The sequence below is a fragment of the Dendropsophus ebraccatus genome, chromosome 4 (assembly GCF_027789765.1).
Source record: "Dendropsophus ebraccatus isolate aDenEbr1 chromosome 4, aDenEbr1.pat, whole genome shotgun sequence".
NCBI classification, from domain to species: domain Eukaryota; kingdom Metazoa; phylum Chordata; class Amphibia; order Anura; family Hylidae; genus Dendropsophus; species Dendropsophus ebraccatus.
Window position 1 is genome coordinate 40,155,884 of NC_091457.1, and position 27,003 is coordinate 40,182,886.

The 27,003-nt window shown below is 46.2% G+C and overlaps 1 protein-coding gene across 1 annotated transcript in view; it reads right to left on the reverse strand.

Annotated features, from left to right (window-relative positions):
• The window catches only part of LOC138789264 (mucin-2-like), a 198,815-nt gene that overhangs the window by 139,912 nt on the left and 31,900 nt on the right, over positions 1 to 27,003 (reverse strand). The window contains exons 8-10 of the mRNA XM_069967868.1: positions 26,029 to 26,064; positions 20,457 to 20,492; positions 11,025 to 11,408 (exon numbers count right to left, since the gene is read on the reverse strand). Of these exons, the coding sequence (XP_069823969.1) occupies positions 11,025 to 11,408; positions 20,457 to 20,492; positions 26,029 to 26,064 (456 nt within the window). The remainder of the gene's footprint in view (positions 1 to 11,024; positions 11,409 to 20,456; positions 20,493 to 26,028; positions 26,065 to 27,003) is intronic.

Consider the following 27,003-nt stretch of genomic DNA (forward strand, 5'->3'; position numbering starts at 1 on the left):
CAAGTCAGTGAGGAAGCAAGTGAGCCTCCCAAAAATTAGGCCAGACACAGCAGGGCCTTGAACACACAGATAACTATTACAAGTCAGTGAGGAAGCAAGTGAGCCTCCCAAAAATTAGACCAGAAGCAGCATGGCATTGAGCACCCAGAGAACCATTACAAGTAAGTGAGGCAGCAAGTGATCCTCCCAACAATTAGGCCAGAAGCCTCCCTGCCCGCCAGCACTTGTCCACGTGTCCGTGGTTAGGTGGACCTTGTCGCTGACCGCGTTGGTCAGGGCACAGATGATGTTATCCGACACGTGCTGTTGTAGGGCTGGGACGGCACACCGTGAAAAGTAGTGGCGGCTGGGGACAGAGTACCGAGGGACAGCCACCGCCATGAGGTTCCTAAAAGCCTCTGTCTCTACCAGTCGATAGGGCAGCCTCTCCAAGCTCAGCAGTTTGCCTATGTGCACATTTAGGGCTTGTGCATGCGTGTGAGTGGCCGTGTACTTGCGCTTCCGTGCAAAGGTCTGCTGCAGTTGAACGCTGCGCTTGGACACCTTGCTGGAGGGTGTGGAGCATAGTGGAGGTGAAGCGGTGCGTGTAGGGTGGGAGGCGCTCGTGCCTGGGGCCTGGGCGGGGGGACAGACAGAGCCAGCACCTGACACAGGGGAAGGAGCAGGGGTGCGACTTGCAGTCACTGAACGGCCTTGGTTCCACTGAGTGGGGTGTTTAGCACTCATATGCCTGCACATGCTGGTAGTGGTTAGGCTGGTAGTGGTGGCTCCCCTGCTGATCCTGGCGTGGCGCACGTTACACACTACAGTCCGTCATTCGCAGTTTCTTTAAAAAACCTCCAGACTTCGGAACATCTAGCCCTGGCCACGGGAGTTTGACTCCGTTAAACAGTTGCTGATCTACTGGCTCTGCCCCTGCCTCTCCTTCTGCCCACCCCTCTTCCTCTTCCAACCGGTCCTGCGGGTGAACTTGCCTCCCCCTCAGAAGCACGGTCTTCACTAGGCTTATCCACCCAGCTCGGGTCAGTCACCTTGTCCTCATCCACCAGCTCCTCACTCTTCTCCTCACTTTGAGTTACATCCATGACAACAACCTCACTGTCTGACAACCGGGTCTCATCGTCATCAGACACCTCTTCCAACCCCGCTTGCAAGTCCCCACTCTCTTCACCCACTGACTGCGTGAGCTGCATAGTTTGGGCATCAGGACAGATCGACTGCTCCGGTTGCTCTGACTCAGGGAAGGGTCCAGAAAACAGTTCCTGGGAGCATGTTGGTGGATCAGAATCCCTTCTTTCCCTGGAGGGGCCAGGCTGTGGGGAGGGAGGCTGAGCTAATGGAGCAAGGGTTCCACTCCCTTGGGTAGCGTGGGCGGACTGCGTTGAAGACTGGGTGGTGGATAAGTTACTGGACACATTATCCGCTATCCACATGATCACCTGTTCACACTGCTGCGGTTTCAATAACGGTCTACCTTGAGACCCTGTAAGTTGGTCAAAGAAGCTAGGGAGTGGACGTCTGCGGTGTGCCACTGCTACCTCCTCAACAGGTGCTGCTGTGTCACCCTGCCCTAAAACCCGCCCTCCAGCAACCACATCACTTGGAACCCCACGCCTACGACCACGCCCTCGACCCTTTCCCCTGGGGTTCACCATTTTATGGACACTGCACAGTATGGAACTGAGATAGGCCTTGCGTACGAAATACAGATTTCTTGAAAAATAGTTGTAGTAACCAATGGTTTGGTGGATCTCTACGGTGCTATCTGGTATGGGCACCAACTGTACACACTTTGTCACCCCCAAACAATGAGCAGTGAAGTAAGTTCTATGCAGGATGCACTACAAATCCCAGCTATACAGTGAAGTACACACTAGTTTAGGGGGGGCTTGACGGTGCTATCTGGTATGGGCAACAACTGTACACACTTTGTCACCCCAATACAATGAGCAGTGAAGTAAGTTCTATGCAGGATGCACTACAAATCCCAGCTATACAGTGCAGTGCACCAGGACCACCAGCCCCAAAATCAAAAAGGAGTACACTGAGAACTTCTTAGGGGTGTGTATGCAACACCTAATGCCCCCTTTCTGCCAGCAGCCGGTCACCATAGTGTGCTGGTTAAATCGCGGTAGCAGCACTGCAACTCCCAGCCAGCAGTCTGTAGTAATAGTATTAATAAAAGCTTTTAAGCCCTGAAAAGGGCTGTTTGTTTATGTTGCTAGTATATACCGTGCCTACTGGAACGATAAATCCTACACCGACACTCTCCCTGACCAGCAGCAGCTCTGTCCCTGATCTCTCACAGCATGCGTCTGAAGCGAGTACTGCCGGCGCCGAGCTTTATATGGCAGGGTCATCTGATCTGGCCAACCAATCGCTGCTATCGACATGTATGGGTCCCACGTCATCGCAGGATGTACCAAAGAGTCTCCTGCATGTTTATTGGCTGCAAAAAAGAGCGCAAACTTACAGGAAATGGATGATGAGATTTCCTCGAGTATCGCGGGATGCTCGTCCGAGTAACGAGTACCATCGAGTACCCTAATACTCCATCGAGTACCAAGCTCGGACGAGCACGTTCACTCATCTCTAATCAGTACAGTAAAACATCAGTACAGTTTGACATCATGATCAGTACAGTATAACATCAGTACAGTATAACACCAGTACAGTATAACATCAGTACAGCAAAACATCAGTACAGTATAACACCAGTACAGTATAACATCAGTACAGTATAACACCAGTACAGTATAACACCAGTACAGTATAACATCAGTACACTGCAAACCAAAAAGTATAAAAGAATGCAGAAAGTTCTGCAACTGAAATACAGTACAGTGCTATATCTTATCACTGGGGGCCCCAGCAATCAGGAGATACAGTACTGTACTGTGGTACCGTGTTCTCTTCTTGAATGGAGAAGCAGTTGGGCATGTATGCTTTTGCGTAGAGATGAGCGTATCTACAGTAGGAAAGAAGCGAAACACTTAGCTCCTAGCAGCATTCTGCTCATGAGGCTGTGGGGCTTTGAAGTCTGCTCCACTCCATGCCGCTCCTCCCCTGGAGCTGGAAAAAGCTGGATCCAGTCCTGGGAAACTCCCAGTGCGCGGATTACCGATTTGATGTTACATTATATATTAAAAAAATTAATAAAAAGTGATCAAAACGTCTGATCTTCACAAATATGGTATTAATAAAAACTAGAGATCATGGCGGAAAAAATTACACCCCATACAGCCCCGTAGGTGAAAAAATAAAACCGTTATAAGCGTCACAATAGAAATATTTTATTAATAATTAATTGCCAAAAAAAAGGATTTCATAAAAAATATATATATACTGTATATAACATTAGAGAATCTGTATAAACCTGCATATGGTTGTGTTCGGACTGACCTATAGCATAATGGTATCATGTCGCTTTTACCATATAGTGCATTACATAGACACAGGAACCCCCCAAACGTTACCATATTGCATTCTTTTTTACGATTTCACCTATTTATATCTTCATAAATAATAATTTTGGAATTCCATCATACATGTTATGGTAAAATGAAAGACGCCATTACAAAGTACAACTATTCCTGTAAAAAACAAGCCCTCACATGGCCCTTAAGATAGAAAACTGAAAGTGCTAGAGCTCTTAGTGTTTTCGTTTTTTCCTCCTCCTGTTCTAAGATCAAAATTTGCGCAGTCCACTGGGTCATTTTGGGCCTGGTCCTTAAAGGGTTAATTTAGTAGATCATGGAGTGTTAGAATTCTCTGAACCAGGGTGTAATTCCAAAGGAGTGTCCAGCAGGGGGCGCTCTATATGTAGAAGCCTATGGCACTGTATTGTTTCTATGGATGTCTATGTAAAGGAATGGAATGTACAGTGTGCTTTATTGACTGAATACATCTATGGAATACTTTAGGGAGCAAGTGTGCTTGCTCCCCAAAGTATTCCATAAATGTATTCAATCAGTACATTAGGAGGGCACCGAGCAGGGAGGGAGAGAGTTGCCCGTGCATCTACAGTACCTCCCCCCTCCCTCCCTGCTCGGTGCTGCTGCCACATACATACTGTACTACTCCTCCCATCATCTGCTCATAGTATGAGCAGATGATGGGGGAGCAGTACCAGTGCCGATATCCATCACCAGTAAGAGCGCTGATACACCAAACTACCCCCCCACTATCCCATGGCTGACTCCCTGCCCGACCAGCACGAAGCCTTTGTGTGTGGGTGAGGATGGTCAGTGCGGACATCGGGAAGCACCAGGAGTCGGTATGTGTGAACGGCAGGGCCGGATTAAGGGTGGTGGAGGCCCTGGGCAACAATTTTGTTGGGGGCCCCCCATTTTCTTTCCCCACAAATAAACCATACAGCATTCTATACAGGTGGCTTCTTACTGTAGGGGACTTAGTACCTACCCCTCCTCACTCCTGGCTGTAAGGCTCAGCAACCTCCTCTGTTCTGCAGATGATGGTCCCTAGAGGCTGCAGTCCAGAGGAAGATGCCAGGATCTAGAGACAGGATGGGGTGAGCATCGCAGTGTGTTCCCACTTAATTCAATGCGAGAACACAGCACTTTAGCACTTTCTGTGCTCTCTTGCCCACTGTGTTAGCCACCACAGCTAGCATATGCAGTTCAAGCAGAATCTGGACTTGCAAGTCTAAGTTCTATCTTCAGTTCCCAACCATATAAACTACCTGAAGCAGTAAGGAGCACCCAGAAAGTACTTAAAGGCTGTGTATAATCTATAGCTGATATGGTACATTTGAACGTACCCTAAGGATCATGGCATACATAGCTGCACACAGGCTACATGTCATATAATGCACACAGGCTATATATCATACACTGCACACAGGCTATATACCATACAATGTGCACAAGCTATATATCATATACTGCACACAGGCTATATACCATACACTGCACACAGGCTATATATCATATGCTGCACACAGGCTATATATCATATGCTGCATACAGGCTATATACCATACACTGCACACATGCTATATGTCATATGCTGCACACAGGGTATATATCATAGGCTGCACACAGGCTATATACCATACACTGCACACAGGCTATATACTATACACTGCACACAGGCTATATATTATAGGCTGCACACAGGCTATGTATCATACACTGCACACAGACTATATACCATACACTGCACACAGGCTATGTATCATACACTGCACACAGACTATATACCATACACTGCACACAGGCAATATATCATAGACTGCACACAGGCTATATACCATACACTGCACACAGGCTATGTATCATACACTGCACACAGACTATATACCATACACTGCACACAGACTATATACCATACACTGCACACAGGCTATATGTCATAGGCTGCACACAGGCTATATATCATACACTGCACACAGGCAACATGTCATATGCTGCACACAGGATATATATATATATATATATATATATATATATATATATATATATATATATATACCCCTGCTCTGATATATGCCCCTATAGTATATACCCCTGCTCTGATATATGCCCCTATAGTATATGCCCCCTGCTCTGATATATGCCCCTATAGTATATACCCCTGCTCTGATATATGCCCCTATAGTATATATCCCTGCTCTGATATATTCCTCTATAGTATATACCCCTGCTCTGATGTGCCAATACAAAACAAACCTCATACTCACCTGATCTGGGTAGATGAAAGGTCTTCTCTCTTCTGGCTCTTCACTGTTCCTTCAGCCTGTCAGCCACTGTGACAGATGCTCCAGCATGCTCCATGATGTCACATCCCTGCCGGAGAGATCAGGTTTCCTTGCTAAGGTCCCACGCAGTCCTCTCCTCAGTGAGGGGGAGGGGCAAGGGGGAGTGAGGACCTCGGCAGGAGACAGGCACCCGGAAGCTTGACAGGAAGAATCCATTCAAAGATACCACTTCTGGGTTTGGGCTGGTGGAGGCCCTCTAGTGGTGGAGGCCCCTGGGCACATGCCCCTTGTGCCCTCCCTTTAATCCGGCCCTGGTGAACGGAGATCGGCGGCTGGGAGTCAGCCATGGAATAGTGGGGAGTTTCCCCGGATCATGGAAGGAGGAGGAGGGGGGAGCGGAGGGGGCATGATGGCTCCTGCACAGAAGCCCCTGTGTGATGAGTGGCTCCCCCCTGCTCCCAGCGGCATCAGCGGCGGCAGGCATGTGATAGGGATAATGTTGGTACTACTCCCATCATCTTCTCATACTATGAGCAGATGATGGGAGTAGTAGTTCAGTGCATATAGTCCAGTGTACAGGCGGCGGAGGCGGATCGGCGGGCTTACTGGTGATGGAGATACTATGAGCAGATAATAGGAAGAATAGTACAGTATATATGTGGCAGCAGCACCGAGCAGGGAGGGAGGGGGGCGGTAGATGCACGGGCACCTCTCTCCCTCCCTGCTCGGTGTCCTCCTAATGTACTGATTGAATACATTTATGGAATACTTTGGGGAGCAAGCACACTTGCTCCCTAAAGTATTCCATAGATGTATTTAGTCAATAAAGCACACTGTACACTACATTCCATTACTTTACATAGACATAGACATAGAAACAATACAGTGCCATAGGCTTCTACATATAGAGAGCCCCCTGCTGGACCTGCGTAGCATGCGGGAAATAGGACGCGGTCTAAAAGGACAGCGGCACTGGCATCTCCATGTCCATCCATGTAAAAATCACAAAAACAATGTACCAGTGGTACATTCGCTTTAAAGTGTCACTTTCATTTCACAAAACTTGAGATGTGAATCTGCACTTATGCTGAAAAACAGCTACACATGGTCAACTATCAAGCTCTTTTTACTTGTCATACAACATTTGAACCTACCATAACTTCAACACTTATATATGCCCTTTACAGTGCAAAATTATAGCTTTTTAAACTAGACATTAATATGAAAGGATATGAAAACCATGGTCCTCAATAGTTTCTTAGGTGAAACTTCCTCTACCGAGCATATAGGGTAACCGATGCTAATTGATGTGAAACCACTCCATGGTATTTTGTGACATATCAAAGAGATGCATAGAAGCTGGGTATCATTGAACAGACAATATTAATCTTTTCTGGACTTGCATTGAAAAATCAGGAAATTTAAAGATCTGACCTCCTTTAAAGGAGAAGTCCTGCAATTCTTTTTATTAAAGTATTGTATTGCCCCCCAAAAGTTATACAAATCACCAATATACACTTAATATGGGAAATGCTTATAAAGTGCTTTTTTCCCTGCACTTACTACTGCATCAAGGCTTCACTTCCATGATAACATGGTAATGTCCCGACCCGACTCCCAGAGCTGTGCGGGCTGTGGCTGCTGGAGAGGAGGATGGCAGGGGGACACTGAGGGACACAGGGCACTGGAGGGACACTGAGCATCCCTCTGCCATCATCCTCTCCAGCAGCCACAGCCTGCACAGTTCTGGGAGTCAGGTTGTGACATCATCATTTTATCCAGGAAGTGAAGCCTTGATGCAGTAGTTATATTCTCCTAAGAAAGCCACGCCCTGACTTTTACTTTCTTAGGGTACGTTCACCAGGGGCGTTGCTAGGGTCCTAAAACATCCGGGGCCCGGGCCCTCTGAGTTTCTCTCCCCCATGCTTTCTCTCCTGTTTCTCTCCTCTGTTACTTTCTCCCCTCTTTCTCTCCCCCATGCTTTTCTCCCCTCTTTCTCTCCCCCATGCTTTTCTCCCCTCTTTCTCTCCCCCATTCTTTCTCCCCTCTTTCTCTCCCCCATGCTTTTCTCCCCTCTTTCTCTCCCCCATGCTTTCTCCCCTCTTTCTCTCCCCCATGCTTTCTCCCGTTTCTCTCCCCCATGCTTTCTCCCCTGTTTCTCTCCCCCCCGCTTTTCTCCCCTCTTTCTCTCCCCCATGCTTTTTTTACCGTTTCTCTCCTCCATTCTTTCTCCCCTGTTTCTCTCCCCCATGCTTTTCTCCCCTGTTTGTCTCCCCCATGCTTTTCTCCCCTGTTTGTCTCCCCCATGCTTTTCTCCCCTGTTTCTCTCCTCCATGCTTTCTCCCCTGTTTCTCTCCCCCATGCTTTTCTCCCCTGTTTCTCTCCCCCATGCTTTTCTCCCCTGTTTCTCTCCCCCATGCTTTTCTCCCCTCTTTCTCTCCCCATGCTTTTCTCCCCTGTTTGTCTCCCCCATGCTTTTCTCCCCTGTTTGTCTCCCCCATGCTTTTCTCCCCTGTTTCTCTCCCCCATGCTTTTCTCCCCTGTTTGTCTCCCCCATGCTTTTCTCCCCTGTTTGTCTCCCCCATGCTTTTCTCCCCTGTTTCTCTCCTCCATGCTTTTCTCCCCTGTTTCTCTCCCCCATGCTTTTCTCCCCTGTTTCTCTCCCCCATGCTTTTCTCCCCTCTTTCTCTCCCCATGGTATCTCTCCTGTTTCTCTCCTCCATTTCTCTCCTCTGTTACTTTCTCCCCTGTTTCTCTCCTCTGTTACTTTCTCCCCTCTTTCTCTCCCCATGGTTATCTCTCCTGTTTCTCTCCCCCATGCTTTTCTCCCGTTTCTCTCCCCCATGCTTTTCTCCCCTCTTTCTCTCCCCCATGCTTTTCTCCCCTTTCTCTCCCCCATGCTTTCTCCCCTCTTTCTCTCCCCCATGCTTTTCTCCCCTTTCTCTCCCCCGTGCTTTTCTCCCCTTTCTCTCCCCCATGCTTTTCTCCCCTCTTTCTCTCCCCCATGCTTTTCTCCCCTCTTTCTCTCCCCCATGCTTTTCTCCCCTCTTTCTCTCCCCCATGCTTTTCTCCCCTTTCTCTCCCCCATGCTTTTCTCCCCTCTTTCTCTCCCCCATGCTTTTCTCCCCTTTCTCTCCCCCATGCTTTTCTCCCCTCTTTCTCTCCCCCATGCTTTCTCCCCTCTTTCTCTCCCCCATGCTTTTCTCCCCTTTCTCTCCCCCATGCTTTCTCCCCTCTTTCTCTCCCCCATGGTTATCTCTCCTGTTTCTCTCCCCCATGCTTTTCTCCCCTCTTTCTCTCCCCCATGCTTTTCTCCCCTCTTTCTCTCCCCCATGCTTTTCTCCCCTCTTTCTCTCCCCCATGCTTTTCTCCCCTCTTTCTCTCCCCCATGCTTTTCTCCCCTCTTTCTCTCCCCCATGCTTTTCTCCCCTCTTTCTCTCCCCCGTGCTTTTCTCCCCTCTTTCTCTCCCCCGTGCTTTTCTCCCCTTTCTCTCCCCCATGCTTTTCTCCCCTCTTTCTCTCCCCCATGCTTTTCTCCCCTCTTTCTCTCCCCCATGCTTTTCTCCCCTCTTTCTCTCCCCCATGCTTTTCTCCCCTTTCTCTCCCCCATGCTTTTCTCCCCTTTCTCTCCCCCATGCTTTCTCCCCTCTTTCTCTCCCCCATGGTTATCTCTCCTGTTTCTCTCCCCCATGCTTTTCTCCCCTCTTTCTCTCCCCCATGCTTTTCTCCCCTCTTTCTCTCCCCCATGCTTTTCTCCCCTCTTTCTCTCCCCCATGCTTTTCTCCCCTCTTTCTCTCCCCCATGCTTTTCTCCCCTCTTTCTCTCCCCCATGCTTTTCTCCCCTCTTTCTCTCCTCTGTTACTTTCTCCCCTGTCTCTCTCCCCCATGGTTATCTCTCCTGTTTCTCTCCCCCATGCTTTCTCTCCTCTGTTACTTTCTCCTGTTTCTCTCCCCCATGCTTTTCTCCTGTTTCTCTCCCTCATGCTTTTCTCCTGTTTCTCTCCCCCATGTCTCTCTCCCCCCTTGCTTCTTTCCCCCTGTGCTTCTTGCCCGTTTCTGTCCCCCCGTGCCTGCTCACCTCCTCCTAGATAGTCGCGGCTGCTGCTGTCCGCCTCACCTACCGTAGCGGCCGGAGGTGCTCCTACAACTCAATCAGCTCAGAGCGGGAGCGTGGGGCCGCTGCGGTGGGCCGTAGCGCACGCGTTAATTGGATGCGTGCACCACGGCCCACCGCAGCGGCCGCACACTCCCGGTTTCCGCTGATTGGATGGAGGAGCGTGTCCGGGCGCTGTGGGCGGCCAGTAGGTAAGGAGGACAGCAGCAGCTGCAATCTGCGAGCCAGATGCGGCCACCAAAAGAGCCGCATCTGGCTCGCAAGAGCGGGGTAGAAGAGATCCGGGGCAGCAGGCATTTTATTCGGGGCATAAGCCCCGAATAAAACTGCCTAGCGACGCCACTGACGTTCACGCAGCGTAAATCTCTCAGTGAGTTTAGCAGCGAGATCCGCTACGAGTCAAGGTCCTGGCAGGCCCCTGTCAATACATACATGCGAGTATGTAATGCAGCCACCCCCTTAACCCCTTCCGCTCGGCTCCCCCGCTTTCTGTATATACATCACCTCTCTCCCTGCCACACAGGGTCCTGACGTCCTTCTCTCCCGCCCAGTCAATCTGGCTGGGCAACACACTGATTGGCTGGGCGGCAGAGCAGGATGCAGGGACCCTGTGCGGCAAGGAGACAGGTAATGTATATACAGACAGCGCGTTAGCCAAGCGGCAGCTGAAGGGGTTAAGGGGGCGGCTGCAATAAATACTCGCAGCGGTCTTTCAAACTGCTGCAAGTATGTATTGACAGGGGCCTGCCAGAACCGTAACTTGTAGCGGGTCTCGCTGCAAAACTTGCAGCGAGATTTCCACTGCAAGTAGGTACGTGTGAACGTACACTTATAAAGCGTAACTATAATTTAAGTAGCCAAAAAATGAAATTTCTCAAATAAAAAGCCCACATGTTTCCCTTTAAAAAGAGCCCTAAACTGTGTTGATAGTGTATGTGCTCGCTTAGATACAGTTGTTGGGGATACAGTTGTTTGGCTCAGAAGAATCAATGAATTTTTCTTCTGCCTGACTGCAAGCGGGCATGGCCTATCCCTCCATTCACTGACCAGCACCTTAGCAGATGGTATAACACACAGTGGGATCAGATAGAGCCCCGGCATACAGTATCACACAGTAAGATTAGATACAGAGCAGTGTGATTAGATTAGATACAGTGTGTCAATAACATACGTTTTCTATTATCGACTTACTTGTAGCAGAAATTCTGGGCGTAGTTCTTGTAGCTACAGTAGTTGTTGATCCTTCGGTTTTAGGGATTGCTGTTGAGCAAGAAATATCGCAGCAGTACACACTGATCTCATAGTCGAGGCACTCCGCCTGGAGCCCTGCCTGATCTCTGTTGTTACAGGTAAGCCCAGTGGAGACATCACATTTCACAATCTGTTCCAGCTGGAGAATTGGGGTAAAGGGATTATCCTTTGCTCTGCAGGAAATATTCTGTGGTTTGTCACACACTTTTATTCCTGTGTTCCTGATGTTCTCATATGTCTCATATTCTCCTCCATTTTGGGAAGGAGAAGGAGTAGACACATCAATCCAGTCCGACCATGAGCAAACAGACCCACAAATAGAGGCTGTCAAATGCAATAAGACAAAAGATTGGCATGTATATCAGTTCAACAAAAGTGATCATTTGTAACCTTTTTATTTATAGGTGCCCATACAAAGTGTGCAATAGCTACCCTGCACAGGGTCCTTGTATAAAAACTGTTCTATGAAAAAGTGTCAGATCTGTACACAACAAACAATCATAGAAACTTTCTCTCAAAGCTGCTTTTGAATGGTTGTTATGGACAAACCCTTGTTTTTTTGTACAAGCCATATGGGCACAGGTATAGAAACTTAGACTAAATTAGGATCTTTAAAATCTCTCCCCGCCTAATTCTCTCTCCCTGTACATTTGCACTTCCATTGTGTCAGAAAGAGGTTGTCTGATTTAGTTTTTTTTTTATCCATGTTCTTCTTTTTGTACAGGTCTTATGGGCACAAGAGGTATTTAGACTTCCCTTACCTAAATTTACCATGTTTAACCCTTAGAGGACCGGGCCAATTTAAATTTTTGCGTTTTCGTTTTTCCCTCCTTGTGTTTAACCCTTTGAGGACCAGGCCCAAAATGACCCAGTGGACCGCGCAAATTTTGATCTTAGTGTTTCCGTTTTTCCCTCCTCCCCTTCTAAGAGCTCTAGCACTTTCAGTTTTTTATCTACAGGCCATGTAAGGGCTTATTTGTTACAGGAATAGTTGTACTTTGTAATGGCGTCTTTCATTTTACCATAACATGTATGATGGAATTCCAAATATATTATTTATGAAGATATAAATTGGTGAAATCGCAAAAAAGAATGCAATATGGTAACGTTTGGGGGGTTCCTGTGTCTACGTAATGCACTATATGGTAAAAGCGACATGATACCATTACTCTATAGGTCAGTCCGAACACAACCATATGCAGGTTTACGCAGATTCTCTAATGTTATATATTTTTTTTAAATGAAATCCTTTTTTTGGGCAATTAATTATAAATAAAATGGGACTATTGTGACGCTTATAACGGTTTTATTTTTTCACCTACGGGGCTGTATGGGGTGTCATTTTTTCCGCCATGATCTCTAGTTTTTATTAATACCATATTTGTGAAGATCGGACGTTTTGATCACTTTTTATAAATTTTTTTATATATATAATGTAACATAAAATCGGTAATCCGCGCACTTTTTTCCCTCTTTTCGTGTACGCCGTTTACCGTTCGCAATGGCGCTTGTTATATTTTAATAGATCGGACAATTACGCACGCTACGGTATATTATATGTTTACCTATTTATTTATTTTTATAAGTTTTATTTATATAATGGGAAAGGGGGGTGATTTCAACTTTTATTGGGGGAGGGGTTTTGGGGTAGTGTGTTAGTGTTTTTAACTTTTTTTTTTTTACACATTTGAAGTCCCTTTGGGGGACTTGTACATACATTAGTTTGATTTCTACACTGATGAATGCTATGCCATAGGCATAGCACTGATCAGTGTTATCGGCGATCTGCTCATTGAGCCTGCCTGTGCAGGCTTAGAGTAGCAGATCGCCGATCGGACCGCACGGAGGCAGGTGAGAGACCTCCGGCAGTCCGTTTTACCGATCGGGACCCCCGCAGTCACACTGCGGGGGTCCCGATCGGTAAGTGATCGGGAGTTTAAGGAGTTAATGACACGCGGCAGCGCGATCGCTGCAGCGTGTCATTACCGGTGAGGTCCCGGCTGCTGATTGCAGCCGGCCCCCACCTGCTATGAAGTGCGCTCCGCTCCGGAGCACGCTTCATAGCGGGAGAAACACCCAGGGCGTACAGTTACGCCCTAGGTCGTCTGGGGACAGACTTCCATGGCGTAACTATACGCCCTGGGTCGTCTAGGGGTTAAAAGGCCATTTTTTTACCTAGAAACCCATATGAGCCCTTATTTTTTGCGCAACTAATTGTACTTTGCAAGGACATGCTGAATTTTTTCATAAAGGACACTGCAAAACCCCCCCAAAAAATCAATGTGTGGTGAAATTTCGTGTTTACGCCGCTCGCCCTGGGGTAAAACTGACTTGTTATATATGTTCCTCAAGTCGTTACGATTACAACGATATGAAACATGTAAAACTTTTATTGTATCTGATGGCCTGTAAAAAATTCAAACATTTGTTAACAAATATATGTTCCTTAAAATCGCTCCATTCCCAGGCTTATAACGCTTTTATCCTTTGGTCTATGGGGCTGTGCGAGGTGTCATTTTTTGCGCCATGATGTGTTCTTTCTATGGTACCTTGATTGCGCACATGCGACTTTTTGATCGCTTTTATTACAATTTTTCTGGATTTAATGCGAACAAAAATGCGCAATTTTGCACTTTGGGATTTTTTTACGCTTACACCATTTACCGTGCGAGATCAGGAATATGATGAATTAATCGTTTGGGCGATTACGCACGCTGCGATAACAAACATGTTTATTTATTATTATTATTTATAACATGGGAAAAGGGGAGTGATTCAAACTTTTCTTAGGGGAGGGGGCTTTTTATTAATAACATTGAGATCTATCCTGTATACTAATACACGATAGATCGATGAGATAGGCACTTTGATTGCTTCCGGCTGCTGCAGCCAGAAGCAATCGAGTACCGAGCAGGGACGTCCAGGGTCGCCTAAGGGTTAAAGGGAACCAATCAGCCCAATTGGGATGATATGGTTCCCTGAACTGCTATATACAGCTTAGAGCAGCCTGCGGCACATACCGGCCGTGGCTAGCGGGAGGAGCTGTATACCCAAGAAAAAGAGGTTTAATAACCCGGGCATGTGACAGGCAGAGGTGTGGTGGTAGTCATCTGGGCGGCTCCTGCCCGTCACTAGTCACCGCTCTTTGCCTGTCAGCGCGCTCAAGGGGGATGATTGACAGGCAGTGAAGCAGACAGAGGGGAGTCTGATTTTAGCTATATGAGGCACTCAGGAAGCTGCTGTCATTATATGCAGTGAGAACAGTTACTAATACTGTACACTAAACTATTTTACTGTAAAGTGGTCAACCCCTTTAACCCCTTCCCCCATCATCATGTACCAAAGCGTCCAAATCTGCACATCGTTCCACCAGATGGACGTGCCGGTACGTGACAATAACACTGGCGCAGGGTTTACTAATTGGCCTTTGCGTGTGTCTTAATTGAAAAGTCCATTGAATTGAAAAGTAAAAACGGAGAAAGAATGCTGACAAAAGAAAAACTGTGTGTGAACAACTAATAAAAAACGTCCGCTGTTTGCAAAAGAGGTCAGAAAATAATGATCATGTTCATTATTTTGACGTCCGCGGTAAAAACGTCTGTTATTCAATGCATTGTGTGCATTGGACGTCTGTCTTCCCCTTGACTTCAATGCATTGCCATTACAATCGGCAGCCTTTTCTCTATTTTTGATGTTGTGTGAACATAGCCTTAGTGAGTGACATTATGTTATATCAGAAACAAATTGGGGGAGGGGAGGTACTGAGGCATTTAAGACATTTTTATATCTGACATATCTTTGGTGTGGATTCCCCCATAAATAACAATTTCTGTAGTAAATTGTAGTATATCTGACATGCCACATTCCCTCTTTTGAAGTCCCACCCTCTTTACTCAAAAATAATGACCTCAGTGCAGAGGTAGTTGCATATATATATATATATATATATATATATATATATATATATATCAAATACAGGCTGGCATCGCCGAAAAACTTCCCATTGACTTCAACAGAGTGCATTATTATATTGACAATACTTATAATACGTATTTTGATCTAAAAATGACAGCCGTATTTCTACATTTATTTTACTATGTGTAAACATAGTCTTAGTGTAATGAATTATTGTATTGAATTATTGTATAAAAGGAGTAATGACTAGCGATGAGCGAGTACTAAAATGCTCGGGTGCGTGTTACTCGAGACGAATATCTTCCGATACTCGAGTGCTCGTTTCGAGTAACGAACCCCATTGAAGTCAATGGGAGACTCGAGCATTTTTGCAGGGGACCTAAGTTCGGTAGGGGGAAGGTCGTGTGAAAACCTGTCAACCTCAGAAAATGATGGAAACACCACGGAAATGGACAGGAAAAAGCAGGTGCAGCATGTATGCATGCCTCTGAGGCTGCCTAATGCCACCATTATGCCTAATACTGTGCAACAGCCTGGTTAAAACAGAGGTAGGTATAGGGACCACCCAAAAACTCAGCCTGATACAGCATGGCAGTGAGAACACAGGGAACCATTAAAACAGAGGTAGCATATCATGAATCAGCCAAAAATTTCAGCCTGACACAGCATGGCGGTGAGGACAGAGTGAACAAGGTAGAAGCGGTAGCCAGTCAGCCTTCCAAAAATTATACCAGACCTAGCATGGCAGTGAGCACACAGAAAACCATTAAAAGTGAGTAAGGAAGCAAGTGAACCTCCCGAAAATTAGGCCAGACACAGCATGGCATTGAGCACACAGAGAACCATTAAAAGTGAGTGAAGAAGCAAGTGAGCCTCCCCAAAATTAAGCCAGACACTGCATGGCATTGAGCACACAGAGAAACATTAAAAGTGAGTGAGGAAGCAAGTGAGCCCACCCAAAAATTGGAGTCCAAGGGCTGGGATATTTAGTGGACACAAACCCGGGTGCTGACAGCTAACTGGCTAGGCCAGCTGTCAGTCACCATCAAGGGTACACCTGATGCCTCTCGACCGGGGGTGGTGAGGCCCCGGCCACGGCTAGACCAAAAAAGATAAAATAAAACAACTGGCTGGTTGACGGGGGCGCAATCAGCGGGCCCCCGGCAAACAGTCCCGCTCCTCGGCAGACGTAGTGTGACGTCAGAGCATGGCAGTGAGGACACAGAGAACAATACAGTCTTCCTAAGAGGCCCCGGAATTTGAACGGATACACTTTCAATCCTTTAAAGAGTCTCTAAGAGACGTCAAGTGCGGTAGCCTGTGTATTAAAAAGACCTGGTCAATCCTGCCTTCAAAAAGGCTACGACAACATCCAAGGAAGGTTAGAAGCTACTGATGAAAGGCCTTGTCAATCCTGCCTTCAAAACAGCTAAAACATCCAAGGAAGGTAGAAGGTGCTGTTCATCAGTTTGAAGCACCGCCTGTTGGCGCTTACCCACGGCAGTGCTGTTGCGCCTAAAACTAAAATAGCCGCATTATGGCTAGATTTTGCCTCACACCCTCATGCAGTTTTGAGTGATAGGCATCTCTCTAGGGACGAAGAATAACAATACAGTCTTCTTTAGAGGCCCCGAGCTAAAAAATGAAAGGACGGCAGAGAACACCCGCAAATTGACATCCACAGATTGTCTGGTACAAAATGGACAACACAAGGATGCTAAATTAGGATCCACCATTATCACTGTCTGTTTCTTTGAACAGTGGCGTGTATCTTGGAAATACAATAGATGACCAGACAGCCCTGCAAAATAACACTTGAATTGAAGTCGATTTGATTTTAAAATTTAAATTGAAGGTTAGAAAAAAAAAAAAAGTGGCCATTACCGGCCTTTAGATGAGGTAGTCGTGGAACCTCACAAAAATTAGGCCTGACACTGAGTAAGAGTAAAAATAAAATAAAACAGCTGGCTGGTTGGCGGGGACATGATCGGCGGGCCCCCGGCAACCAGTCCTACTCCACCGCAGACATAGTGTGACTTCAGAGCATGGCAGTGAGGACACAGAGAACCATTAGAAATGAGTGAGGAAGCAATTGAGCCTCCCAATAATTAGGCCAGACACTGCATGGCGGAAGAAGACTTAGTTGTTGGCTGAGAATTGAAGGAAGAGGAGGAGGAGAGAAGATAACAAGAATCTTCATGTTGAGCTGCTTTCCCCGGGTGGACAGCCAACAAGGAGGCAAGGGCAGGCACACCAGTAGTCAACATGGATGCCAGTTAAGGCCCAGCAGTAGCCAACAAGGAGGCAAGGGCAGGCACACCAGTAGTCAACATGGATGCCAGTTAAGGCCCAGCAACAAGGAGACAAGGGCAGGCACACCAGTAGTCAACATGGATGCCAGTTAAGGCCCATCAACAAGGAGGCAAGGGCAGGCACACCAGTAGTCAACATGGATATCAGTTAAGGCCCCGCAGTAGCCAACATGGAGGTAAGGGCAGGCACAGCAGTAGTCAACATGGATGCCAGTTAAGGCCCAGCAGTAGCCAACATGGAGGCAAGGGCAGGCACACCAGTAGTCAACATGGATGCCAGTTAAGGCCCAGCAGTAGCCAACATGGAGGCAAGGGCAGGCACACCAGTAGTCAACATGGATGCCAGTTAAGGCCCAGCAGTAGCCAACATGGAGGCAAGGGCAGGCACACCAGTAGTCAACATGGATGCCAGTAAAAGGGCCAGGAGTAGTCAACATGGATGCCAGTGAAGGCCCAGCAATAGCCAACATGGAGGCAAGGGCAGGTGCAGCAGTAGTCAACATGAATGTCCATTGCTCTGGTCAATCCTGCCTTAAAACGGCTACAACATTGAAAAAAGGTAGAAGGTACTGGTGAAAGAATGGCATAGGACACCCATAAGATAAGATGACATCCACAGATAATATGGTTTGAAATGGACAAGACAAGGAAGGTAAGGGCAGGCACAGCAGTCAACATGGATGCCAGTAAAGACCCAGCAGAAGTCAACATAGATGCCAGTAAAGGCCCAGCAGTAGTCAACATGGATGCCAGTGAAGGCCCATCAACAAGGAGGCAAGGGCAGGCACACCAGTAGTCAACATGGATATCAGTTAAGGCCCAGCAGTAGCCAACATGGAGGCAAGGGCAGGCACACCAGTAGTCAACATGGATGCCAGTTAAGGCCCAGCAGTAGCCAACATGGAGGCAAGGGCAGGCACACCAGTAGTCAACATGGATGCCAGTAAAAGGGCCAGGAGTAGTCAACATGGATGCCAGTGAAGGCCCAGCAATAGCCAACATGGAGGCAAGGGCAGGTACAGCAGTAGTCAACATGAATGTCCATTGCTCTGGTCAATCCTGCCTTAAAAACGGCTACAACATTGAAAAAAGGTAGAAGGTACTGGTGAAAGAATGGCATAGGACACCCATAAGATAAGATGACATCCACAGATAATATGGTTTGAAATGGACAATACAAGGAAGGTAAGGGCAGGCACAGCAGTCAACATGGATGCCAGTAAAGACCCAGCAGAAGTCAACATAGATGCCAGTAAAGGCCCAGCAGTAGTCAACATGGATGCCAGTGAAGGCCCAGCAATAGCCAACATGGAGGCAAGGGCAGGCACAGCAGTAGTCAACATGAATGTCCATTACTGCTCTGGTCAATCCTGCCTTAAAGCGGTACTCCAGCGCGGGGGCACTTTTGCACTGGGAACGGGGACGAGGTGGCCGAGGGAAAAGACGTCCATTCACCTCCCCAGTTCCAGCTGCGGGTCCCACATCGCGGCGCTCCGGTGCCCATTCCCGGCTGCTTCCGGGTGTCTGACGCGGGCCCGAGACGTGACGTCTCAGGTCCGCTCAGCCACTCAGTAAAGAAGGCGGGTGCCGCACATGTAAGCATGCTTCTAATCAGCATCTGAGCTTGCTTTATAGGATTATAGTAAAACCATGTGTTTGGCTGAGCTGCCTTGAGACTTCAGGTCTCAAGCCGCAGCTCAGATGAGAAAGTGGTGGCTGGAGAGGAGAACGGGGCGGCGCGATCCAGGACCTGGCGCTGAAGCCAGGGAGTTAAGTGATATAGCCCATAGTACCTCTTTATTGTGTTTTGATAAGTTTAGTCAACATGGAAGGATGTCAACAAGCAACCCAACTGTATTGTGAAGGCATGGTCAATGACAGTTAATGGCTGTCGGTACATTATTCTGTTCACTTAGAGAGATTTATCTAACAGATTTTTGAAACCAAAGCCAGGAATGGATTTGAGAAAAGTTGAAGTCTCAGTCTTACCTTTATGACCGTTTTCTGTTTATAGTCTGTTGCTGGCTTTGGCTTAAAAAAATCTGTCAGATAAATCTCTATGTGTAAACGCACAATTAGGTGGACTAATTGGCCTTTGGGTGTGTCTTTAATTAAAAGGTCCATTGAATTTAATGGTAAAAAGGAAAATAACATCTGGCATTTGCAATAGATGTCCGAAAATAATGGCCATGATAATTATTTTGACGGCTGCTCAGACAACGTCCCTTATTTAATACACTATGTGCATTGGACATATGTCATTCTATTCACTTTAATGCACTGCATCAATGTCAATTAAATCATGTCAATAACAGACATCTTTTTAAATAGAAAAAACGGCCACCTTTTCTGTATTTTAAACGTAGTGCGAAGATAGCCAAGAGATTTCTATTAGGTATACACCCCTCAGTGTAAAAATTCACACCTCTTGACTGCATAAGCATGTCCATAAACTGATATTAACTCCCTTTATTAGAAATAAGTTCACACAATTAGGATATATTCACACACAGTATTTCCGTCAGGGTTTTTGGTCAGTCTGTTTTCAACCAAAACCAGGAGTGTTTTTTTCTGGTGTTTTCACTTTAGGTGTGATTGGCTTTTTTTTTTTTTTTTTTTTTGCCTTTTTGGCGTTTTTGACAGAAGAAATTACATTGAACTCTATTGGAGAGAAACACCACAGTTTGCAGGAAAAAAAAATCCAAACCGTCACCATGCTGTGTTTTGAAAAAACTGCCACAGAGCCCATAAAAAAGCCAGAGAAGAGAGAAAAAATGCAAAAAAAAAAGGCGTGTAAGTATGGCATTTCATAAAATTACATTGACTTAAAACTAAGATCTGGCCATGGTGTTTGCTATTAAAAAAAAAAAAAAAAAGTTTTTTTTCTTTTTAAGTTTAGTCTGTGTGAAACAAGCCTAAAAGAGTTGCGCTGTGTCATTGGCCTTTTTATGATGCTGCGGGAGATATAACAGTGCTGTATACTTACTGAAAATGACGCACAGAAAATGACCACTCAGCACACTGTCTATGTGGCCTGGGATTTTGCAGCAGAGTGAGACAGGGAAGTATATAGAACTGTTATGTCTCCTTTACCAATCCCTTTAAATTACTTTCCTACACATTTGTATAATGTCGTTATTCATACCTGTCTTTGTGATTGTTTTAGTTGTGGTTTCAGAGCCTACAAATAAAGAGTAATCAAATAATAAACAAATTAGCAATACAAACTGATGTTATCAGTGTACCACCTTGCTATATACTTTATTTATTTACTTTTGTGATAGTCATCAGATACTACTTTCTGTGATATCTATGATAACATGTTAAAGGGGTTGTGCCGCTTAAAGGGGTTGTCCAGCGAAAAATTTTTCTTTCAAATCAACTGATGTCAGAAAGTTATACAGATTTGTAATTTACTTCTATTAAAAAATCTCCAGTCTTCCCATACGTATAAACTGTTGTATGTCCTGCAGGAAGTGTTGTCTATTTACATTTAGAAACAGTCCTCTCTGCTGATATCTCTGGCTGAGGCCCCATTCAGTTTTTACTGTCAGGAAATCCTGATCAGGAGGCCTCAAATGTCATCAGGAAAGTATCAGGATTTCCTGACAGTAATCCGTTTTCAACATCAGGAAACTATCAGGAAACCATCAGGAAAAACCTTCAGGATTTCCTGATGAGAAAAAAAATAGTTCTTAATATGGTCTAGTATGCCAACATACATCACAGGTACCCACACATCCCCTAGTGTACCTGGATGGCCACAGGCTGCAGAACTACAACTCCCATCATGGTCTGCCAGCAAGGAATGATTGGAGTTGTACTTCTGCAACCAGGCTGCAGAAGTACAACTCCCATCATAGTCTGCCAGCAGAGGCATAATGAGAGTTGTACTTCTGCAACCTGGATGGCCACAGGCTGCAGAAGTACAACTCCCATCATGGCCTGCCAGCAAGGCATGATGGGAGTTGTACTTCTGCAACCTGGATTGCCACAGGCTGCCGAACTACAACTCCCATCTTGGCCTGCGTGATGGGAGTTTTAGTTCTGGGGGGGGGGAGGCGGGATGTCTTATCTCACCTGTCGGCGGTGGCAGCTGGTGGTGAGTCCCGGGCCGGTGGGGGTGCAGAGAAGAGTGGCGACTTCAATGATCAGGCGGCTGCTGTCTGGTCCGGGGGACAGAGATGAGGAGTGGTGAGTTCTCCGGGGGGTGGGGGACGGGGGGCTGGGGGGGGATTGTTTGGGCGGCGGGTAGCTGATGTTCTGTCCGGTCCCGGGGTGGGGGGCGGCAGGGGGCGCGGCTGGCTGATCGGGCGGCGGACAGCCCTTTGCTGATGTCTGTGTGTGGGGGGGGGGCAGCAGGGGTGCCTGTGGTTGCGGGGGCCGGCGGGCTCTCAACCATCCGGAATCACGGGCACTTTCCTGATGTACATCAGGAAAGTGCCCGTGATTCTGGCGCTCCCATCGACTTCTATGGGGGCGTCCGGGCCGAAATTCCGGATAAAAATCGAAAATGTCCTATTTTTTCCGGAACGGACACCCTTCCGGAAAAATCGGGAAGGGTGTCCGTGACTAATTAAAGTCTATGGGTCCGGAAATCCGGATGGTTTTTCCGGACGTGTGAAGGGGGCCTGAGTCAGGAACTGTCCTGCTCTGGACAGTTCCTGACTCGGCCAGAGACGTCAGCAGAGAGCACTGTTTCTGAATGTAAATAAAACAACACCTCCTGCAGGACATACAACAGTTTATAAGTATGGAAAGACTGGAGATTTTTAAATAGAAGTAAATTACAAATCTATATAACTTTCTGACATCAGTTGATTTGAAAGAATTTTTTTTTCGCTGGACAACCTCTTTAATAGTAAAAATGTTCAGTGTACAGTATTAGTAAGAGTACTCACAGCACTTACTGTCAGCAGCTCCCTGTGTGCTAGGGGACTTTCCTTCTCGAGGCTGGGCTGCCCTGCTCTGTGGTAAGTCCATAAGGTGGCCGACATGTAGGAGCATGTGATCATGCTCCGCCCCCAGTGCCCTCCATAGGCATATACAGGCTCACTTATGGACACTGAGGGAGGGGCATGGTCAAATGCTGGTCCATGCTCTGCCATATTATGGACAGGCTCACCACAGAGCAAAGTAGCACAGCTTTTAGGAGGGGAGTCTGATTTTAGCTCTATGAGGTATACGGGGAGCTGCTGTCAGTATATACAGTATACTTACTAATACTGTACACTGAACTATTTTACTGTAAAGTGGTCAACCCCTTTAACTTATAAATCCATTTATGGCCATGTTAACACAGCGATTTTCAACGGCATTATCTGATACTCATAATAACCTTCGTTGTTCGCTCAATAACAGACGCAAAATGTCCTGAACATTAATTTGATGGCCACTGCGAACAACGCCCATTATTTCAAATAAAAATGAGGGCTGTTACTTTAACAAAAAAGACAGTGTAGCCAAAGGCTTTGTTTTCACACTGTTGTTCTTTGGAAAAGAATGAATGCTGAATGCAATGAAATCAGCGTCCAACCTTTCCTGCAGCAGCGGCATTGCATTGAATGCAATGCCGTTCGCTGTGTTCCGACTTTGTAATTTTAATGTCCGTTCTTGAGAACGGATGTTTTAATAATGAACGTAGCAGTTCACACAACGTAAAAGATAGCCAGCAGTCGTACTTTACATTGTAGTCAATGGTTAATTGAATTGCAAACACACCCAACGGTGCCCGCAATTCAATTGTAAAAAGATAATGTTCCTGCAGCTGATACAGCAGTATGTGCTGCAGGAACACGCTGAATGCTGCCCGGTGTCCGGTAGCATAGCACCACTTGTTGCTATGCAACAGATGGTGGTATACTAAATGTGAACATAGCTTTTTTTTTTTGTGGCATTTTTTTTTTGGCCTCCAAAAAAATGGCAGAAAAATTGTCAAAGATTATTTTTAAAGATGAACAAACCTCGAGCATGCTCGAGTCGATCCGAACCCGAACGTTCGGCATTTGATTAGCGGTGGCTGCTGAAGTTGGATAAAGCCCTAAGGCTATGTGGCTGTATCTATGTTTTCCAGACAACCTTAGAGCTTTATCCAACTTCAGCAGCCCCTGCTAATCAAATGCCAAACGTTCGGTAGTAAAGGCCCAGCAGTAGTCAACATGGATGCCAGTGAAGGCCCATCAACAAGGAGGCAAGGGCAGGCACACCAGTAGTCAACATGGATATCAGTTAAGGCCCCGCAGTAGCCAACATGGAGGTAAGGGCAGGCACAGCAGTAGTCAACATGGATGCCAGTTAAGGCCCAGCAGTAGCCAACATGGAGGCAAGGGCAGGCACACCAGTAGTCAACATGGATGCCAGTTAAGGCCCAGCAGTAGCCAACATGGAGGCAAGGGCAGGCACACCAGTAGTCAACATGGATGCCAGTTAAGGCCCAGCAGTAGCCAACATGGAGGCAAGGGCAGGCACACCAGTAGTCAACATGGATGCCAGTAAAAGGGCCAGGAGTAGTCAACATGGATGCCAGTGAAGGCCCAGCAATAGCCAACATGGAGGCAAGGGCAGGTACAGCAGTAGTCAACATGAATGTCCATTGCTCTGGTCAATCCTGCCTTAAAAACGGCTACAACATTGAAAAAAGGTAGAAGGTACTGGTGAAAGAATGGCATAGGACACCCATAAGATAAGATGACATCCACAGATAATATGGTTTGAAATGCACAATACAAGGAAGGTAAGGGCAGGCACAGCAGTCAACATGGATGCCAGTAAAGACCCAGCAGAAGTCAACATAGATGCCAGTAAAGGCCCAGCAGTAGTCAACATGGATGCCAGTGAAGGCCCAGCAATAGCCAACATGGAGGCAAGGGCAGGCACAGCAGTAGTCAACATGAATGTCCATTACTGCTCTGGTCAATCCTGCCTTAAAGCGGTACTCCAGCGCGGGGGCACTTTTGCACTGGGAACGGGGACGAGGTGGCCGAGGGAAAAGATGTCCATTCACCTCCCCAGTTCCAGCTGCGGGTCCCACATCGCGGCGCTCCGGTGCCCATTCCCGGCTGCTTCCGGGTGTCTGACGCGGGCCCGAGACGTGACGTCTCAGGTCCGCTCAGCCACTCAGTAAAGAAGGCGGGTGCCGCACATGTAAGCATGCTTCTAATCAGCATCTGAGCTTGCTTTATAGGATTATAGTAAAACCATGTGTTTGGCTGAGCTGCCTTGAGACTTCAGGTCTCAAGCCGCAGCTCAGATGAGAAAGTGGTGGCTGGAGAGGAGAACAGGGCGGCGCGATCCAGGACCTGGCGCTGGAGCCAGGGAGTTAAGTGATATAGCCCATAGTACCTCTTTATTGTGTTTTGATAAATTTAGTCAACATGGAAGGATGTCAACAAGCAACCCAACTGTATTGTGAAGGCATGGTCAATGACAGTTAATGGCTGTCGGTACATTATTCTGTTCACTTAGAGAGATTTATCTAACAGATTTTTGAAACCAAAGCCAGGAATGGATTTGAGAAAAGTTGAAGTCTCAGTCTTACCTTTATGACCTGTTTTCTGTTTATAGTCTGTTGCTGGCTTTGGCTTAAAAAAATCTGTCAGATAAATCTCTATGTGTAAACGCACAATTAGGTGGACTAATTGGCCTTTGGGTGTGTCTTTAATTAAAAGGTCCATTGAATTTAATGGTAAAAAGGAAAATAACATCTGGCATTTGCAATAGATGTCCGAAAATAATGGCCATGATAATTATTTTGACGGCTGCTCAGACAACGTCCCTTATTTAATACACTATGTGCATTGGACATATGTCATTCTATTCACTTTAATGCACTGCATCAATGTCAATTAAATCATGTCAATAACAGACATCTTTTTAAATAGAAAAAACGGCCACCTTTTCTGTATTTTAAACGTAGTGCGAAGATAGCCAAGAGATTTCTATTAGGTATACACCTGTTCTATTAGGTATACACCCCTCAGTGTAAAAATTCACACCTCTTGACTGCATAAGCATGTCCATAAACTGATATTAACTCCCTTTATTAGAAATAAGTTCACACAATTAGGATATATTCACACACAGTATTTCCGTCAGGGTTTTTGGTCAGTCTATTTTCAACCAAAACCAGGAGTGTTTTTTTCTGGTGTTTTCACTTTAGGTGTGATTGGCTTTTTTTTTTTTTTTTTTGCCTTTTTGGCGTTTTTGACAGAAGAAATTACATTGAACTCTATTGGAGAGAAACACCACAGTTTGCAGGAAAAAAAAATCCAAACCGTCACCATGCTGTGTTTTGAAAAAACTGCCACAGAGCCCATAAAAAAGCCAGAGAAGAGAGAAAAAATGCAAAAAAAAAAGGCGTGTAAGTATGGCATTTCATAAAATTACATTGACTTAAAACTAAGATCTGGCCATGGTGTTTGCTATTAAAAAAAAAAAAAAAAAAAAAAAGTTTTTTTTTCTTTTTAAGTTTAGTCTGTGTGAAACAAGCCTAAAAGAGTTGCGCTGTGTCATTGGCCTTTTATGATGCTGCGGGAGATATAACAGTGCTGTATACTTACTGAAAATGACGCACAGAAAATGACCACTCAGCACACTGTCTATGTGGCCTGGGATTTTGCAGCAGAGTGAGACAGGGAAGTATATAGAACTGTTATGTCTCCTTTACCAATCCCTTTAAATTACTTTCCTACACATTTGTATAATGTCGTTATTCATACCTGTCTTTGTGATTGTTTTAGTTGTGGTTTCAGAGCCTACAAATAAAGAGTAATCAAATAATAAACAAATTAGCAATACAAACTGATGTTATCAGTGTACCACCTTGCTATATACTTTATTTATTTACTTTTGTGATAGTCATCAGATACTACTTTCTGTGATATCTATGATAACATGTTAAAGGGGTTGTGCCGCTTAAAGGGGTTGTCCAGCGAAAAATTTTTCTTTCAAATCAACTGATGTCAGAAAGTTATACAGATTTGTAATTTACTTCTATTAAAAAAATCTCCAGTCTTCCCATACGTATAAACTGTTGTATGTCCTGCAGGAAGTGTTGTCTATTTACATTTAGAAACAGTCCTCTCTGCTGACATCTCTGGCTGAGGCCCCATTCAGTTTTTACTGTCAGGAAATCCTGATCAGGAGGCCTCAAATGTCATCAGGAAAGTATCAGGATTTCCTGACAGTAATCCGTTTTCAACATCAGGAAACTATCAGGAAACCATCAGGAAAAACCTTCAGGATTTCCTGATGAGAAAAAAAATAGTTCTTAATATGGTCTAGTATGCCAACATACATCACAGGTACCCACACATCCCCTAGTGTACCTGGATGGCCACAGGCTGCAGAACTACAACTCCAATCATGGTCTGCCAGCAAGGAATGATTGGAGTTGTACTTCTGCAACCAGGCTGCAGAAGTACAACTCCCATCATAGTCTGCCAGCAGAGGCATAATGAGAGTTGTACTTCTGCAACCTGGATGGCCACAGGCTGCAGAAGTACAACTCCCATCATGGCCTGCCAGCAAGGCATGATGGGAGTTGTACTTCTGCAACCTGGATGGCCACAGGCTGCCGAACTACAACTCCCATCTTGGCCTGCGTGACGGGAGTTTTAGTTCTGGGGGGGGGGGGCGGCGGGATGTCTTATCTCACCTGTCGGCGGTGGCAGCTGGTGGTGAGTCCCGGGCCG